The following is a 19481-nucleotide window of genomic DNA, read 5'->3' on the forward strand; positions in this document are numbered from 1 at the left end:
GCTCACAATCCCTCTACAGATATCACTTTTTGAGTCTGGATATATTTTTAACAAGATCACTTAGTGGAATAAAAGTTCTCTGTGTTTCTTAGACAGTGTTATACTCAAAATTTCTACTGGAAATACAATAGGCTATCAATGTTTTTAACTTCAACTGGAAATTAAAGCAGAAAGAAAGGAAGCATTGGGAAAACTGTGCATTGTCTGATGCATGTTGCATATTTCTGAAAAAGCTCATATGTGTATTGAGAAAATACTATTAATTCACACACGCTCCCCTTTTAACTTTTAAAATCAGTGATCCAGAGAAGCCATGATGCCATTCTGAGCCCCTTGTAAGAATTGCCTGCAGAGCCCAGCAGAAGCAGATGTAGAAGTTTGTTTTTCTCGCAGTTGGTCATGCCAACTGAAGTCAGCAGAGCCTGAAGGTGTTTTGGGAGCAGCATCTGGTTTTCTGTTTTGTTTTCTTTTCTCAAGTAAAGCACATTTGGGTTTGTGAATGGCACTTGGAGAAGCTTCCTTACTTTCTTAGCCAATTAGTGCCTTTCAGTCAGTAATTAATAATAAAATGTCTCTCTTGGTGGCCACAAGTGAGTACAAGTTACTTGCCCTGAAAGAATATTGGGAAGGACTCTTCTCTGCATAAGTCATGCTAATAAAAAAGTACACCATAGTAAGTTCTAATTTTTCCTTGTGTTGAAATAGAAAATTATTATCTTGAGTGGACTTTACCTCTCTTAATTACTGCTCTACTCTAAAAATTTTTCATTAGTGTTGACTAGTAAGAGGAATTTCAGTTGTTATTTCCAGTAAGCATTATAATTTCACTTCATAACTTACTCTGTGAGAAATGTTCAAACAGGGACAGTAACCTTATCTAAACATTTTAGCTGACATGTCAATGTCATGTGTCCAAGATGGAGCAGCTTTAAAAGTTAGTGAACCAAATCTGGCTCATTTTCATGATTGGTGTTTGTCTTATTTGAAGAATTATATGCAGCAACATGAAATATTAATTCAGGTAGCAAAAAATAATTCAGTTACTTTAAAACAAATAGTATTTTAATTTCCTAAATGAAGCTTAAAGAAACTTCTGTATTGTGCATTGGTTGGAGAATTGATGCTTATGTAGGAGTTTGATGTAGAACTATGAAAAAAGCTATTCAAAGTGCCTGAGATAATGTGGTCTCAAAAAGAAGTTTCTGAGAGTAAAGTACAAGTACTGCAGGCTACACATGCTGGCTATCAGTAGGGTGGGCCCAGAAAAGCAGAGCAGCTAAATCAGTTTTCCTATGGGGTCAGGTGTGATCAGATCCATAATCTGATGTGTGATCTGTTTTGGGCACTGGAGGATTTTGGTTTGGGGTTTTTTTCTGTGTGTCTGTAAAATGTTGAAACCTCATTCCATTTTATCAGCATTTGAAACAGTGTTATTTATCAATGTATCCAAAATATTTAATTATCTTTTCTTTTTCGGCAGCGTTGACTGTATTGTGTGTAGCAAGTGATGTAGTGTTTGTTTGGTTTACTAATACTGTAGTCATGTAATTTGGTGAAAAAATTACATTGTTTACTGAATTATTAGAGTAGTCCAGCTTTTAATTGATCCAATAAATTAACTGAATTATGTGTAAATACTTTAAAACAGATGTTTGGCTATTCTGAACTTTGCAGCATAATTTTTCAAAGACTTATATTTTCTTTCTGTGGAAATTCTGAAGTTGTGGTTAAACCCTGCAATTCTAAGGTTATGAGTTTTGGTTTTCTGAATAGCAAATGTCAGCTTCTGGAATTTTTCTTGAAACATTTCACTCTTTTCCTTGAGATTGCATACAAAAAGTGTAGTTGAAGTAATTTGGTCTATAAATGTAAACTGTATTTGTTGATAGAATTATAGATATATTGAAGGAATGCATTCATGTTTTAAAACGTATGAAATTTGGTCACACACATGGTATGAATTTTAAAGAATTTTCATCATTTGTGTCTCCATCCTAATTTTTTAGCTTCTGTTAATTTTGAAATGCAAAAGGAGTGAGCCTTGCTAATACTTAGCATTTTATTCAAAGTAATAGTCCACTTACTTATCTGAAGGGAATCAGCTTTACTTTTCTTCACTCGTACAGACTGTTTTTCACAGATCCTTACCCTGAATGAGCCCAATATATCACAATTTTCACCATCTTTGAATGTGCTCTTATTGACCCTTTATCTAAGGGTTCTCATGTGGCCTTGTCCTGTGCCAGGTCAATAATATGAACCAGCAGTTAAGCTGCCAAGGCAGTTATGCTGAAAATATTAGGAAAGGAAAGCAGCTTCAGATTCTCCTACTGCCTAAAATCCTATTTGCATGTGTGTTAACATGTGTGCCTTACTGTGTGCCAGTGCTACCAAACATCTGAACAGAGGGGAGTTAAATGTAGGATAAGGCTCTTTTTTTCTCCTCTTATTTGTTTTGTCTCTTAGTGTTCTCATCTCCTTCCACTTTTTGCTTTTTCTGCCCTCTGCAAGGTCTATGTGCCTCCCTTCTGCTCTGATGTTCCTCACTCTTTCACAGCTGCCCATCATTCCTCTTTCTCTGAGAACTTGGGAGGAGCCTTTAACCTTCCTCTGATGAGTGGGGGTTTAGGTTTTCAGCTCAGAATGCCCTGATACACATTGACACATTCATGGAACATTTTCTGTTCTGCAGGTTGGGAATCCACGTGTGGAGCTCACTCTTTCTGAACTGCAGGATATGGCTGCCCGACAACAGCAACAGATTGAAAATCAACAGCAAATGTTGGTTGCTAAGGTAATAATTATATACAGACCATTTTTTTTCAATATATGCAAGCATAAGTTTGTGGATAGGAAAAAACACACTAAGTCATTTCAGTTAAGCTCAAGAAATTGCTTGAGAAATCCATCATTTTACCAGAATAATCTTATCCTAGGCAGTGCACAGTCTTTTGGCATAAATACTGCTAGAACAACCTATGTAATGTGTCTTTATAAAAATATTGCTAGGGTATGTTTACCTCTGTGTGTCCCCTTCATGATCTGTGGCAGAACAGGCTTGACTCTGTGCTCATCTTTAGTGGCTCATTCAGTAGAGTAATAGTGGAGTGGAGTGAGAATATGCCAAATTCATAAAAAATTATGTATTGCATTTCCATGTCTCAGAGACAGAAGAATCTAGGTATATTTGCAGAGTGGGTAGGGGGTTTAATGATTTTGACATTGTTGTTTGAAGTATTATACAGCATGCCTTTGATGCTTGGAATACCTAAGAGTCAACCTACTGATTCTGTTGTTCTTTCTTGATGGAAATAATACTAAAAAAATATTTTTCCTTGTGCACCCAGCAGAAGAATTATTATTTAGAACTGGAGCATTTTCTTACAGCAGCTCAATTTCCTTAAAATGGTCTGTTGGACATACTTTGTCATCTTTGGGAAGCTGGGTAACATCACTGGAAATTTATTTTGCCAACAGCAAGAAAACTGTTAGTAGTGGCAGAAAACAAATGCCAGAGGAAGCATCACAGATGTATTCAAATGAGTGTTCAGACTAGGGCATGTCTATGTAAATATGTTATTTTTTGTCTAAAAAAATCTTGAATCTCTGCTCTAAAACACATTTATTAATTAATATAAAAGAGTTTTTTTCTAGGGCTGGTACATATTTCAGTGAAATACAACATTTTCTATTTTGTGGAAATAAAAAACCTGATCAAAATTATAGGGTTTTCTAAGCTAATGTGTTGGGTTTTTTTTTTTTTAATAAATGTATAACAGATTTCTCTTGTTTAAAACCTCCTTTTGTCAGGAGCAACGTTTGCGTTACCTGAAGCAGCAAGAACGTCGCCAGCAGCAATCTGTTTCTGAGAGTGAAAAGCTCCAAAAACTGAAAGAACGTGTTGAAACCCAAGAGACAAAGCTGAAAAAAATCCGTGCCATGAGAGGACAAGTGGACTACAGCAAGATGATGAATGGCAATTTGTGTATGTGGAATTCTTAATTTATTTACTGTTCACTGCATGACTAACAAATAATGCTATATTTTAAGTCACTATAGCATTGGTGCAGGTTTTCAGCTACATTTTTTTGTTTTATGGAGGTTCTGTGTTTCCATGATGTTTGTATGCAACAGAACTTTTTGTTAGTGTTATACTGTCAAACATAATGTCAGACTAAGTCTATTCTCTAACCATTAGGAAATCTTATGACTGTTAGCAAATTTGCAGTACAAATATTTTATATGTATTTTAGATGTAGAGCTAGTATGGTGTGTTTATTAGTACTTGTAGAATTAAAAAATTAACAACTTCTGCTTTGTTTAATTGGTTTTTGTTATTATTATCTTGTTAATTTTAGCAACTGAAATTGAGCATATAAGTGCCATGTTCCAGGAAAAGCAGCAGGAACTGCAGGCTGCGGTGTTAAAAGTGGATCAACTCACTCAGCAACTGGAGGATTTAAGGAAAGGGAAACTGAATGGGTTTCAGTCTTACAATGGACAAATGACAGGGCCTGCAGCAGTAGAATTAAAAAAGTTGTATCAAGAGCTACAGGTAAGTAACAAAAAGATGCTATTTGAATTACAACTGTAGATTTTAAAAGTTTTGTTACTGCTCTTATGAGTGGCAATTTCGTTCTGTTACACCTTATAAAAGTAGTGTGTTGGAATGCTGTTAATGTGTGAGGTTGTAGTTGCCATACAGCCTTTTTTCAGAAAGAACTTCATTAGCATTAAAAACTATTTTGTTTCTTATACACATAATGATACAAAGTGTGCAAGTGTTTTGAAGGGAGTTTCTCAGGCCCTAATACTGAAATACTGAAAGTCTACATAATTTATTATTTGTTTTAACCTCTCTCAAAAATTTTTTGTGAAACTAATTTTGGTATTTCTCTATTTTGCACTGATCTGGGTATTGCAAGCTCACTTACATGTCATCTTAACTTGGAGACATGACTGTAACTTCAAAAGTGTACTGTAAAAATATAGCTACATGGTCTGGTGTGGATAAACAAAATACATAGGAATTAAATAACACATTTTAATAGAGTAATTAAAAATGCAAGCTGCACTATATTCCCTGCACTAGATAGTGTAACATAGTGCAATAGTTGTAGTATATTCACACAGTATTCCCTACAACAATATTGTATATCTCCTGCAAGAAGCTTGTTATATCTAGAGTGTAGCTCTCATGCAAGTACTTAAGTATCTAGTTTAAATTGAAATTTTGTCAAATTCTGTGCTAATGTATTAGGATTTTGAGGGCTTTTTTATTTGAGGGCTTTATTGTGATCAAGGTAACAGCTCTAATATATTTCATATTTTAAAATTAATTTAAATTTAAAAATTAGTCTTATTTATTTAGATGAGCAAATACAGCAGAACTTAATCAATCCTGTTTTCATGCATTAGGAATAATTGTCCTTTTTTTCTCTTTTTACTCCTTCCCCTTTTATACAAGGCATATCTGCCTTTGAGTGTTTCTAAGTGCAAAGATGCTCAATAGATGAAGATTTTTCTCTGTGCTTTGCATGATCCCATATGTGTTTATTAAGACTTAAATTTGCCTCAGGTGTTTTTTGCTTGTAACATTGCCATGAAAATAAGAACACTGAGACAATGTCTGAGTTATTGAAGGTGTGAAAAAATGCCAACAGCAAAGCAAGAAAAGTAATTATAAAGAGTGTCATGGTTGATTTAAACCATAAAAGTAATCCACCTCATAATGTACTGGAAAACTGCTGTGAAGGTTTCAGTTTAATCCCCATGCAGAGAGGAAAATCTGTGCAGAGTCCCTGAACTAGCAGTTCAGTTAACACCCCTTCCAGACATCACAAAGTCTCATGTGGATCTGGAAACAGAATCAATGGCGTAATTTCTGTTACAAGTTTTGTATCACTTAGTTTTCATGATAGGCAAACTGTCTTGGCTAAGCATAACTTTAAACAAACATTTTCTGTGATTTAGTTCTTCACAGTAGAATTTTCTGAAATATCTTTCTGCCTAATTCCTCAATCCATTTTCTATAAAAGGGATGCAGTCTGTATGTGTTTAATAGGCATCCACAAGCTTTTTTAGGATATTTTTTCACTGTTTTCTTCTAAGAGTTGTTCATGATTGCACATGCTAACTTGACAGGATGTGTGGAACTGTAGAGACACCAGAACAAGTTTTTGATCCAAATTCCTTTGTGTTTTTAATGCTGCATTGCAAACCATCTTGCCAAGAGACAGAACGAGAACTGTTCTAACAAGTGGGGTTTTATTTGTTTTATTTTTTTTGTTTTGAAGATCCGTAACAGGCTTAACCAGGAGCAGAACTCCAAGCTCCAGCAGCAGAAAGAGCTCCTGAACAAACGCAATATGGAGGTGGCCATGATGGACAAGAGAATCAACGAGCTGCGCGAACGACTGTACAAGAAAAAAGTTGAGGCACGTCAAAAAGAAAACATTCCTGTAAGATAAACTGTTTAAAGGGCCACACTTCAGTTTATCAAGGGCCTATAAAAACTACATAGAATCTCCCTTTTTCTCACTCAAAAAATGCAGTTACCTATGATAAAAGTAGCAAGTCTCTTAAAACTACTTTAAGGTTTCTCATAGGTATATCCAAAAACTGTAAGACAGAACATGTTTCCTTTTATTTTTCTTTATGGCACAGACAATACTATATTAAAAGTCAGAAAAGTTTATTTTTCTAGGAAGGAAAGTATGACCATGTGCTTAAAAGCATTCTAAAAGCATTAAAAGCAAGTGTTTAAAAGCATGAATGCATTAAAAAACTGGGTTTTATAAAATACCTTCCAGTATGGAAAATGGATAAAATATAAACAGTTTAATAAAGTTAGGCTTAATAGTTGTCTGGAGCTTCAGAAAGATTTTAAGAGATGAATTCTGGATTTCCATATGTATTACTAGCTGGAGGTATTGCTTTAAAAAAAACCAACATGTACATATTTGATCATTTAATAACTCATTTTAGACCATTTGCCTTGAAAAAGGCACAATGAAAGAGACTTTACAGACATACAGGTATCTACAAGAGATGTATGTGCCATGACTAAAAAATGTAAATTTTGAGGTGTTGATTTTAAGGAACAAAATTTATGCTTTCTACCATGTTTTTTTTTCTCTTTTTGTAGAAGCATAGAGTATGATAACTTAACTGTAAGGTGTCCTAGCTAGAGTTCATGGTTGTAGATAATTAAGTTTAGACCTCCCTGTTCATGCAAAGGGCCTGGATTAAATGGACATTCACGTGTCAATTTGTCTGATCGTTTTCAGTTGAATCGAATTAATGGAACTTCATCGCCCCAGTCATCCCTGAGTGCTTCAGGAAGGGTGGCAGCTGTAGGACCTTACATCCAAGTTCCGAGTGCTGGCACTTATGCTGTACCAGTAGATCCAGTTAAGCCACAGTCTCTCACCATTGCTCCCAACTCAACACATGGAAGATCAAAATCTGGTAAGTACTTGTGTGATGTTTATCAATACAAATGGTTTGAAAAGGGGCAATAAGGAAAAGAAGTAATTTTAAGAGAGCCAGTGTTGGCATAATTGGTGTAGGGGAGGAGACAAGTTCCAGATGTGTTAATACTGTTCTGTGAATTGGACATCAGTCATTTGATCTGTGGCATTTTTGCTTCTTTCCATTATTTTTTCTTAGGAAATTTAGTGTTTTCTTTGAAATTTTACTGGTTGGTACATCCCTAAAAGGGGCACGTTTTCTTCACAGATTCTATGTTGTGTCTTTAATAGCTTTTTCAATTATTTTTGTGTTTGAATGTAATAATGAAATCAGATTTGTGGAAAACTGTATTATAAATAACTATTTACACCTTGTTGCTTTTTGTCAAGTAAAACAAAGCTAATGAGTTAATAATAAGAATAATACTTCTCAGAAGGAGACTAAATAGGAAAATAGAATAAAACTATGAGAGGTTTTTGCTCCATCTGGGATGTGGGAATTTGTGGTCTTTGAAGCATTTTTGAAATGGAATAACCATAAAATGGATGCTGTTTACTTGTTTCTGCCCCATTTAGTGAAGAAGCTGCCCCTCCAGAGCTCTCCAGAACTTTGTGTCTGAAATTGGCTCCCATGTTTCCCACTATTAATAATTCCAGAATTATTATTTAATTTTTGTTGGAGGCTGAAGGAAGCAGGTCATATTTGTGCCTTAGCTTCTCAATTCCAGCAAATCCCACGTGTCTGCTCATAACTTAGAAAAATCAGAATTCTTAAGAAATTATAAGCTAGGAAAATATACATAATACAAATAAAAATGCATGATCCCATTGGTCTAACCATAGGACTTAATTTACCTGGTCTCCTAGGAGAGATCAAAAAGGGGATAAGGAATGACTAGGAGACAAAATCTGTTGCAATATTCACTTACATTCAAGGACTTAAAACTGAATATTCCAGCAAAATTTGCATCATGATTTCCAGATGAGGAGGAAGAGCTAGGAGAAGATAATCTGAACCTCTCTGTAGGAAAGAATGTCAGAAATGCCCCCCTCAAAAAAGCCCCAAGGTCAGAAAGTAAAACTGGCCAAATAGAACTTAAAAATAAGTCTCCAGTATTTCCTATTATTCCTAGCAATACCTTTATCAGCTAAAAGTATTCAAAATCTGTGCAAACCCCATCACTGTGGTTTTATGGAAAAGTCTCAAGAAGATGGAATGACTTAATTGTGGGGATGAAGGTACAGATTTGCAACAGTTTTGTTTTCAGATTCGTGGATCCTTCTTCCACATATGGAAAAGGACAGTTCCTAACTTTTAAGTTTACCAACTAAAAACCACAATTTTGTAATATCGACCTCCCAAAATATACATACCCACTTCTAGACCTACCTTGGAACTTTTAATATTATAAAAGTAATTCTTCTGCCTTAGGACTGACTTTGTATTTATTATTTTGAAGATACTTGAATGAAGTTCTGTAAAATACATTTATGTAAGGAGAAGTGTACATGCTTCCAGGAAGAAAAGAAATTGAGAATTTATTTCAAATGTCATGCTTTTATTTCTCATTATCTGAGTGTTCCTGTTCTAATGTTCTCCATTGTCATTGTTATAATTTTTCCACCACTTTTTTTCTTTCTTTTTCTGTGTAACTGGATCTGCCTTGGTGTGTCCGGTAGAGACAGACTGTGGGTGTGTGAAAAAATCTCCAGACACCTGGAAGGTTTCTGATTTAGACATAATAGTGGATCCTATTCTGTCACCTCCCACTTCTCTTCAGTCTGCTGTTCACAATGTCATCCGCCTGGCACCTACTCTGTTTGACACCCAGCACTGTGAGTCCGTAGAAGATCTCTGGCTAGCTAAGAACTCAGTTTTTAATATGGTCATCTGAGCTCTTGCACACAGATGCATATTAAACAGCATCTTCAGAACTTGTGTTGTGGTCTGGCGTGTAGATGATGCTGTTGAAATGTAAATTGATTGAGAAGTTGCTTTTCATCTTTGAAGGAAACAGATTTGCAGCAAATGCATCCCAGGAGTACTGGAGTAGTGTACCAGGGATGAGTTTTCTTCTCTGAAAAACCTCTACATTTTCTCAATATTAGAAATATCTGGCAATCACTAAAGCATTTTAGTATATTTTGGATTGGATAGATGCATAAAATACATCTTAATTGAGTTACTTAATTTGAGGTTTAGTTTGAGTTACTTTGTGGGAAACCTCAAGTTTCTGTGTTGCACTGACCCCAGAGCTGAGATAAAAGCTCACTCTGCCCAAGTCAATACCCAGAGTCTTGCTGCCTTCCATTGGGCTTGGAGTGTGCTTCAATTGCTGTAGTAAGTAACCTGGATCCAGACCTACAAAAATTTTAAGGAAAGTCAGAGAAAATTCACAAAACCTTTTGTGTCTGTGTGTCTGTCTTATTTCTGTAAATGCACAATTGCCTGGTGAGAGCTAAAATGCCCTAGGTGTTACATTAACAGGCACAAGCAAGAGGGTGCACATGGAGGGGTAGATGGAGCCAGTTGGCTGTGGGGAGGCTGAGAGCAGGAGCTGGGGTGGCTGAGAGCAGGAGGGTGTTGGCATCAGATCCCCCCTAGACCAGATTGCTCAAAGCCTCAGCCAGCCTGGCCTTGAACACCACCTCCAGGGATGGGACATCCACAACTTCTCTGGACAACGTGTGCCACTGACTCCCCACCCTCACAGTGTAGGTCAGAGAGAGGAGAGAGAGTCTGAATTTACTTCCAGTCTGTTACCTCAGAATCTGGGGATAAACATGCTGCTTACAATAAGTTTTTGTGTATCTGTCTTTCTAATAGAAAAGTGTTGAATTTGCAGGTAAGATGTTTAAATGTGTCATGTCTTTTGCTGTTGTTTCTTTAAGTGCTTTCTTCATAACTAACTTACAGATCCGGATGCTTTCATGTTTAGCATGAATCAATTATAACACCTTTCATTGATCTTCAAAAAAAAGGTTTTACTGAACTGTAACCTTACTGGAGGTATAGAATGTCTTGTGTATTTTGTACAGTAAGCATTAATTCAGTGCATAGTTGAAAAATTTGCCATTACTTAGGGCCTAAGTGTTTAGACACCTTTTGGTCTGACTCTCACCTTTTTCGTCTCACTCTTGATAACCAGATGATTAGAAACAATAACAAACAAAACCCACAACATTTTCAGCTCATGGATAATGCCAGTATTAAAACTGGGCCTTATTACTTTACTTCCTGGCAGCTTGCAAGTGTGAAAAGTGATTTCTGGACTATATACTGTATTTTCAGTGTAAAAATATGCAAGTGTTAATCCTGTTTTGAGAGATACTCAACAAAGAGGGTAAGGCTCGTGAATAGAAAGTAGAATGGTGATGGAAAATTCACTCATTAGAATGTTCCTATGCAGCTTATTTTGAGACTATCTACTATACCAGACAGAGAATTCTAGAAATAGTCCTGCTGAGTCTATTTTCCAGAGGCTTAGAACTGAAATAGGAAACTTGGCCTCTAAATACCTGATTTTCATTTGATACTGTATTACTGTAGGGTCCAGAAATATCATTGAATCTCCACAAATGCACAATCCCCCTTCATTTTAGCTTCTGTCCTGTAGTAAAGTCCATTACATGTTACACATCACCTGTACACATTTCAGTGCTCCACTACAAAAATTACAAGCCATAGGGATGGAGGAATGATCTCCAGTCTCCCCATAGGAAGACATGCCTGATGTTTAATCTTTTAAAGGCAAATCAAGTCCTTAGGATCTAACATAGGATTTATTTAGTTACTATAAGCTATATCTAATTATTAGGCTACTTAAACTCTTTTGCTTACTTAGAGAACTGAAACTAAATAGTCTCACACAGTTAATAAAGTAACATCAACGCATCTAGGACTTCATTAAGGATTTGTTGCTTCAGTTGATGTGCAGCTATGCATGATTTTTTGCATATGATGAAGATAAAAGCCCATGACTTGTGTCTTCATGCTGTGAGTTAAAGTTGTCAGCTGACTTTATAAATTTATTTAATATTAAATCTCTGGGGCAATTCTAATCGGGTGAGTATGTTGAGGAAAAACAAAGGTGAGTTAACCACCACTTCCAGCAAAGGAATGTGTGCTTTTGTTCCACCCTGCTGTTGAAGGGAGTTTTTACATCCTGTTATGGGTGAATGAATCTGGTAACCATAGTTTAAATTTGGAGTAAGTCCACTCAGGGCTTACATAGACTTAACATTTACTGTAGTTTGACTTTGTCTCTGGATAGTACCCAAAGAATTGTGTTGATGAAGTGTTTCTGTACGGATTGTTACTCTGAATTTGTTTGCTTTCTAATAGCAGAATATGCAACACTCAAGCCAAAATTTTGATCACATTTTTCTGTGGAAATGTTCAGTTTAATTTGAATTTTAAAGGGTTGTGAACAGCACATTCTATGCAGTGATTTGGCTTTCAATATTGATTTCTGAATCAAATGTTAATAATGATTTGTGTCACTTCTAGAATAAAACTAATCCCACTGTAATCTAAGCTATTTTATTTCACATGTTGTTTTGCTTGTTTGCAATACTAGTATGGATTATCTTAAATCTAGTATTTTTCTCTGTTTTCAAGCTAATGATGGAAATTGGCCGATACTTAAACAGAGCTCAGCCCCTGTGGTAAAACCCCCTCAGATCTCCAACACAGACTGGAAAGAATCAAGCATGGATACTGCTTTAAAACAAGGAACTATATCCAGCCAGCCTTTGCCAACTTCAGTATTAGGAAGTACTGATAAGCTGGTGGGTTTCATCTGTGATACATTTATAGATTTGCTTTGCTGAAATTAGGAACCTTTGGCTTTCATAGCTGAACTCACTTCAATTAGATACACATTCCATTTCCCTTCTGCTGTTTATTTAAAAAGTCATAAAGAAAGTTATATTTTTTCTGTTCCTTCCTGTTCTTATCACATTAAAATGTGTGGGTTTCTTTCAACTTCAGTACTTTGTATTCCTTCTTGTTCTTTTACATATCTAGTCTCCCCTTTTCCCTCATTGCTTCTCCTAATCCTCTCCCCTCTCCTTCATGTTTATCTAATTCATATCTTTGTTAGTCTTTTTCCTTTGTATAGATTATTACTTTTTCAGTGTACTCTTTTTCCCAAAAATCTCACAAAAGAAGTCATTAAATTCATCCTTTAGTGAGACTAATAGTGGTATCTGTCTTCACTGTTGTGATAGTACTTTATCAATTCTTTAAGACTATAATCTTTAAGGACTTGGTCTTTAAGTTGTTTTGGTAAACTCTGACAGTCTGTGTTTTCAAGATCAACTAGACACTGAGATCTGGAACCTAGAACAAGTTAATCAGGCTTTGCATGTATGCAAATAGTTTTAAATTGATATGAATGTGTTAGAGCTGAAAGTGCCTTTCAACAGTGGCCTTTGTCTGAGGTATGATGAGATCCTCAGATAAACTCAGGTAGAATCATATCTAGTGATAAAGGAACACAAATTGTTTATGTTGACTCCTTTTCTGTCCCACAAGATTGTATGGTATGTTGAAAAAGGAATGTTCTTGCTCAGAAGTACTTTAATTTAAAAAATGGTGTATACTATTTATTGTTCTTACACAGGGTCTTGACCTGGGGAAGGTGCCACCAACGGTTCCTGGTGTAAGCAAGCAGCTGCCTCAGAACTATGGGACCTATCCAAGCCCAGTTCCCTTAGGAACAGGTTCTACAAACTCTCTAGAAAGGAGGAAGGATGGCAGCCTGCCCAGGCCTGGCACCAGTATAGCAAATCGGCAGAGGCCGGTTCCGCTCCCGCCGCCCAGCAACGTGCACCAGCCCAGCTCCTCTCAGCAGATCCAGCAGAGAATTTCTGTCCCTCCCAGCCCCACGTATCAACCCTCTGGCCCCCCCTTGTTCCCAGGAGGAGAGGGCAGGCCAGAACTGCCTTTGACTGTGGCAATCAGACCTTTTCTCGCTGATAAAGGATCCAGACCTCAGTCTCCCAGAAAAGGGCCACAGACAGTGAACTCCAGTTCCATCTACTCAGTGTATCTTCAGCAAGCAACACCACCAAAGAATTACCAACAAGCTGTGTACAATACTTTAAATAAGTCAGTAAAAGCAGGTAGAATATATTTTGCTCTTTTTTTTCTTTGAAATACATTAAGATCTACTTGTTTGGCTTAATTCACTTCCCATATCGGTTTGGAAAACTTGTCTAAATCTGTGAGGAAAGTAATTTTTGTGCATGCAGCATAGCAGAAAAATCATTCAGTATATTTTTTGAGGTTATCAATAAGTATGCATTGATTTACCTTTTATTTTAAAACAACATGCAATTGGAACAATATAGCCTGGATACTTTATCAATACTTTGATAAATAAGTTGAAAAACCAGTGTCTAGATAAGAGTTTTGCTTCTCTTACTGTTTCCTCGTGAAAGAGGAAAAACATTCCAGATGCTCCTTGCAGCTTATAATTGTAAGCATCAGCATCACCAACAGGTAAGTATTTATTTCTGTTTTGACAGTCCCCAGAACAATTTTTCTTTCTGTATTAGTGTCAAATAAGTATCAATAGTTTATTTATAAATATTTTATTGTGTAATTTAAGAACAGCTCTTCACTGTTTTCCATCTTTCTTTTCTTCAGTTTATGGAAAGCCTGTATTACAGTCTGGTTCAACCTCTCCCTCACCCTTGCCATTCCTTCACGGCTCTTTGCCTGCCCAGTCTCCCTCACAGCCACCATCTCAGCCTCAGACTGAGGTCACTGAAAAAGATCAAGAGCTGGAAAATGCTCCACCAGCCAGTGAAAACAGCAATGTGGAAAATATTCCCCGTCCTCTCAGTCCTACAAAGCTCACCCCTATCGTGCACTCGCCCCTGCGGTATCAGAGCGACGCTGACCTGGAGGCTCTGAGGAGGAAATTGGCCAATGCTCCGAGGCCATTAAAGAAGCGCAGCTCCATCACCGAGCCAGAGGGCCCGAGTGGACCAAATATACAGAAATTATTGTACCAGCGCTTTAATACCCTGGCTGGAGGGATAGAAAGTGCTCCTTTCTATCAGCCAAGCAATCCACAGGACTTCATAGGCAACTTAGCTGACGTTGATAATGGGAACGCCAGCACCAATGGCAATATTGAAGAACCAATCCCCGTGCAACCTACGGTTCCTGTCCCTGATGAACCACCCCCCTCGTCAGATGCCAATGACAATGAGTTACCTTCTCCTGCTACCGAGGAGTTGATAAGCACTGAAACCACAAATCAAACACCTGAGACAACTGAAGACAACAACAACAACCTTTCTATAGTTCCTTCTACTGAGCAGTCACCCAGTCCCACGCCAGAGGTCAGTTCTCCAGTAGAAGATGAAGCTCCTTTGCCACCTGCTCTTCCTCCTCCACTTCCTCCAGTAAGTAACAAAGCAAAAGAAAACTTTGTGAACTACAGAATTAGCTCTTTGTGCTTAAGCATAACTAGAACATGGTAAGCTTGTGCTCAGCGGTATCTTTGCATTTGAAGTCTCATGACATTAAAAGGAAAGAAAACCAGAGGAGTTCCAGGGAGAATTCTGGTGGATTAGTTTCTTTGCTACTCTAGCTGCTTAATAAGGAAAATAAGCAAACTGGTAACGGGAGGTTGTGTGTGTGTTTCTCAACTTTTTGGAGGTTCTTGTTGTAGAACTAATTCAGGAATTGGAGATTCCATTAATTTTTTTAATTTGTTCAGGCCTTCAAAGATAGCTTATCATTAGTTTCATACAAATAGCTAGGTCAGTGGGAAGCTTTTTAATTTGCAGGCCAGCTGAAATAGCTATTCTGGGGAGACTGCTCTCTTTTTCCCCTCTCAGAGGAGATGGAAAAGGACTAACTCCAGCAGCAGCATAGCTGGCTTGTGATAGCAGAAATGTTTTTCTAATGGGCTTGTCACATACTTTGAATTGCTTTCAAAGTCCATCCTCCAGCTACACTAAAATCTTTTAAATACTTGCCATTACCAAAATCTACCACATTGGGGAATTGAAAAGTACAGAAAAAAAAGGATTTTATTCTTTGTTGTTGTGATATCAATCACTCTTTGAAACCAAGGTTCATCCTCATTTTTAGATTCAGATAGGAACCTTGGCATTCTTCTGAGAATTTGACTGCAGTGTGCACAAGGCTTTGTATGGTTTTCCATGAACATAAGGGCCAGGAGACTCCTGGAGAATGGGATATGCTAGCAGCTAATATTATTCATAATATGAAGGGTTTATTTTCCAAACTGAAATAGCCATCCTATATAGGACCATAAGTGAAAACAGATCCTACAGAGCTAGAGACTAAAAGCATTCTATAAAAACTGTAGTTAATAATATTTTTTCCACAGCAAGTGACAAGGACACATGTAAGGGATTCTGAATATTCTCAAAACACATTTAAATGTGCTTCAGATCTTGAAAACGCTGCTTCTGATAAAACCTGCTAGAATGTCACATAAAATAGCTTCATGTTCTGTACTTTTTGTTCCTACAACAAAACTCCCAACTTGCCAGGTCTGACCTACAACAGAGACTCCTGCTAATTCAAGGCATTGATTCCTCTAAGTACAGACTCTGGCTTAATTGTGTGGTACTTTCCAGGCTAAGCAAAAGTTTTCAGTGTCTTAGATAATCCACCTGTAATATGCACAGTTTATATTAGATACAATTAAGATGATGATGCTTAAAACACTGACTTAAGTACTTCATGCCTTATACTCATTATCTTTAATTAGAAGATTTGAAACTATATTGGCTTGCTTTTTCATTTTTTTAACTGCATAAAATGTAGTAATGTATCAAGCCTTTTATTTAGAGACTTGAATAGAAATGATTTCATAGCTCTAAATATGATTTAAGGAAGATGAGATTCATAAATGAATCATTTTTTCCACTTGTACAACCTGAAATGATGCCTTCCAACCTTCATCTTTATTCAGACAAAACGTACCAACTTGAAGAAACCCAACTCAGAAAGAACAGGCCATGGTTTGAGAGTGAAGTTCAATCCCTTGGCTCTCCTCCTAGATGCTTCTTTGGAGGGTGAATTTGATCTGGTACAACGAATCATATATGAGGTAAGCTTTTAAACAATGGCAACCCCATGCAGTATTCAGGGAAAAGGAAGTGCTAAACTATTTTATGTTTTCAACAGGTTGATGATCCCAGTAAACCAAATGATGAGGGCATTACACCTTTGCATAATGCAGTGTGTGCTGGTCATCACCACATTGTGAAGTTCCTGCTCGATTTTGGTGTCAATGTAAATGCAGCAGATAGTGATGGCTGGTAAGTGTCAAGATTTTTAACCTAGTATCTGGGAGAAGCACCATGTAGATGCACATTCAAAATTTAATTGAAGCCTGTTTTGGGAACAATTTCCTTCCTCTTTATCCCCATCAAATGAGTACTCTCTGTAGGTGGAGATAAATTCAAATGCAAGGTTATAGCGTGTTCAGCTCCCAAGCCAGCACACTTTAACCATAAATTAGATTACCATTTGTGATAATTAGTGGTAGAGTTGCATTTCTTGTTCAGATGCTGAAATAATTAAACTGTAAATAACAAATGACAAAAGTTGTTTTGCTTAAGTTTCTTCATCAAAGATACCACTACAGATGTTGGTGTTCTTGAACAATCTCACCTTACAGGTAGCTGTAGCATTCCTGAAGTCTTTTTGAATCCTCAACTTTGTTTTACCTTTCAGGTTTGCTTGTACTGGAAAATACCCTTTCACACCCAACAGCTTTTAAGCTGTGAAAATTATTAGTTTTGCTATCATCTGTTTCATAATGCTTGGCTTTGCTGGAGTCAGGTAAATCCTGAAATCCACCCTAGCTGTTTGACAGGTTTTAGACAATGCATACACATCCTTTAAACATAAAGAAAAATTTCCTTTTAAAACAGACAGGCTCTAAAGGGTAAGATGAAAGTTAGGATTCATGGAAACTTCTTTTTTCACATGTACATTTTTTTGCTTTATTTCAGGACACCCTTGCATTGTGCAGCTTCTTGCAATAGTGTTCATCTCTGTAAACTACTGGTTGAATCTGGGGCAGCTATTTTTGCTTCAACTATAAGTGATATAGAAACTGCTGCAGACAAGTGTGAGGAGATGGAAGAAGGTTATATTCAGTGTTCCCAGTTTTTGTACGGTAAGCTGTGACACCAACTCTTTCTTAAGATTCATCCTGATTTATGCCTCTGATCTGTGTGAAACATCTGCTTAGGCCCCAGACTGGATGATATGGCCCATCATGTCCCTGTGCTTTCAAAGTGCTAAAACCAGCATCACCTTTTCACTGTGATGTTGGTCTTAGTCCTTCTGGGTTTTGAATTACTTCACAGGCTCCTTCAAATGTTAAGATTTTTCAAGTTTTAATTTGGCTTCATTTCAGGAAATGCTTCTACAGGGAGGTTTTGACCTTAACAGTGAGTTGGCAAGTGTTTTGACAGAGAGACTCCTAACTTCCTGATGCACAGGCTGTCAACTGAATTCTAGTAGTAGGAGCAGCCTTTTATTTCCCATAAAATTATATTAAGAGTTGGTGTTTCCAAGGCATTTTGACAAGGCAGCGTGTTTCTGTGTAGTGGTGCTGTGCTCTGATTTTCATCCCTATGCTGAAATTCAGAGCTATCTATCATCACCTGAGATTTATACCCAAATTTCTAGCAGATCACACAAAGAAAGATATAAGCTTCATGAATAATTAATTTACAGGAGTGCTTAGTTACTAGAATATATTTTGCAAGAAAAGAACTTCAATGGAGCACACAAATTTTTAATGTCCATCAGAGGATTTAAGCTTCATTAAGGCTCTGTCAGATCTGATATTGTGTGAGTTCTGAAAGCCTCAAGTGTCCCTGTACAAGGCCTGCTGTAGGAAGCAGTTTCCACTGCACATTTAATAAAAGAAAGAAACCTCATTCTCTAAGATTTTGTTTTATCATGCAGTTAAATTTCTGACAGCATTCATCATGGAAGTTCTGAAAACTGTTCATGAAATGTTATTAATGGGAGACTAATATTAGGGCCACTGTGTCAATAGTAAGAATCTCAGAGGAACAAAAGAGGCTATTTTACCATCTGGTGTTGTTAACAGGAGTGCAGGAGAAGCTGGGAGTGATGAATAAAGGGGTGGTGTATGCTCTGTGGGATTATGAAGCCCAGAACAATGACGAGCTGTCATTCCACGAGGGCGATGCCATCACTATCCTGAGGCGCAAGGATGACAATGAAACGGAGTGGTGGTGGGCCCGCCTCAATGACAAGGAAGGCTATGTGCCCAAAAACCTCCTCGGGGTAAGTTCTTTTACCTCTCCCTTCTCTGTGTCACCTGCACGTGAAGTAGAACAAAAAATGGATCTTTAGTCAGAATCCCTCTGTGCACCATCCACAGCACTATGAAGTGGTGTAAAGCAGATTATTCTCTCTGGCCTCTGTGCCATTGTAAACAAACAGGAGAGGCTACTGTTAGACTGGTGCTGGTTGTCATTGAGCAAGTTAGTATATTTAATATAGTTTATGCTTTAATGAGACTTTTTTCTCCTCCTTGGCTAAAATATAGAGCCCTTATGGAAAATATGGTGGCTCTATTAGGCAGCTTGAAGACTTGCTCCAGAAAGTTCTTTGGGAAGGTTTTTAATACCTGGCACAAGATAAGAACATAGGTGTGTGTGAGTTTAAAACACAGAAGAGCCTTGAAGATGTCAACTGTGGGCACATTGTTTATGCTGCTCAGACAGATGGAACACTGTCAGGAGAGAGGCCAGGAATGTAAGGTGACTAAGTAGAGAGCTACTGAGGACAAAATGCATAAGAGAACCTTGCAGAGCAGGAAATAAGCTCTCTGGAGTGCTCAACAGGGAATTTTTGTACTTATGTAAAAGCATCCTTTGTCTGTTCTGGATCTTTAGCTAAATGCACCATGTCATTTTCAGAGCAGCCATCTTGCTGCCATTAGCAGGAGTAAATCAGCC

At 37.2% G+C, this 19481-nt stretch overlaps 1 protein-coding gene and 1 long non-coding RNA gene across 6 annotated transcripts in view; one reads left to right on the forward strand and one right to left on the reverse strand.

Moving 5' to 3' along the window:
* The window catches only part of PPP1R13B (protein phosphatase 1 regulatory subunit 13B), a 69222-nt gene that overhangs the window by 48014 nt on the left and 1727 nt on the right, over positions 1-19481 (forward strand). For 2 of the 5 annotated variants that reach the window (XM_071426336.1, XM_071426334.1), the window contains exons 5-17: positions 2693-2794; positions 3811-3985; positions 4359-4555; positions 6297-6461; positions 7290-7470; positions 9153-9308; positions 12094-12263; positions 13100-13601; positions 14128-14894; positions 16442-16579; positions 16657-16790; positions 17490-17656; positions 18605-18804. In XM_071426336.1, coding sequence (XP_071282437.1) covers positions 2693-2794; positions 3811-3985; positions 4359-4555; positions 6297-6461; positions 7290-7470; positions 9153-9308; positions 12094-12263; positions 13100-13601; positions 14128-14894; positions 16442-16579; positions 16657-16790; positions 17490-17656; positions 18605-18804 — 3054 coding nt within the window. The remainder of the gene's footprint in view (positions 1-2692; positions 2795-3810; positions 3986-4358; positions 4556-6296; positions 6462-7289; positions 7471-9152; positions 9309-12093; positions 12264-13099; positions 13602-14127; positions 14895-16441; positions 16580-16656; positions 16791-17489; positions 17657-18604; positions 18805-19481) is intronic. The other 3 variants (XM_071426335.1, XM_071426337.1, XM_071426338.1) reach the window with 3 other exon arrangements.
* LOC139589734 (uncharacterized) overlaps positions 1-19481 on the reverse strand; it is a 79735-nt gene that overhangs the window by 41022 nt on the left and 19232 nt on the right. The gene's annotated exons all lie outside the window — the stretch shown is intronic.

This window comes from Agelaius tricolor, unplaced genomic scaffold, assembly GCF_023055355.1.
Source record: "Agelaius tricolor isolate 1412-34295 unplaced genomic scaffold, bAgeTri1.0.p SCAF_5, whole genome shotgun sequence".
Classification (NCBI taxonomy): Eukaryota; Metazoa; Chordata; class Aves; order Passeriformes; family Icteridae; genus Agelaius; species Agelaius tricolor.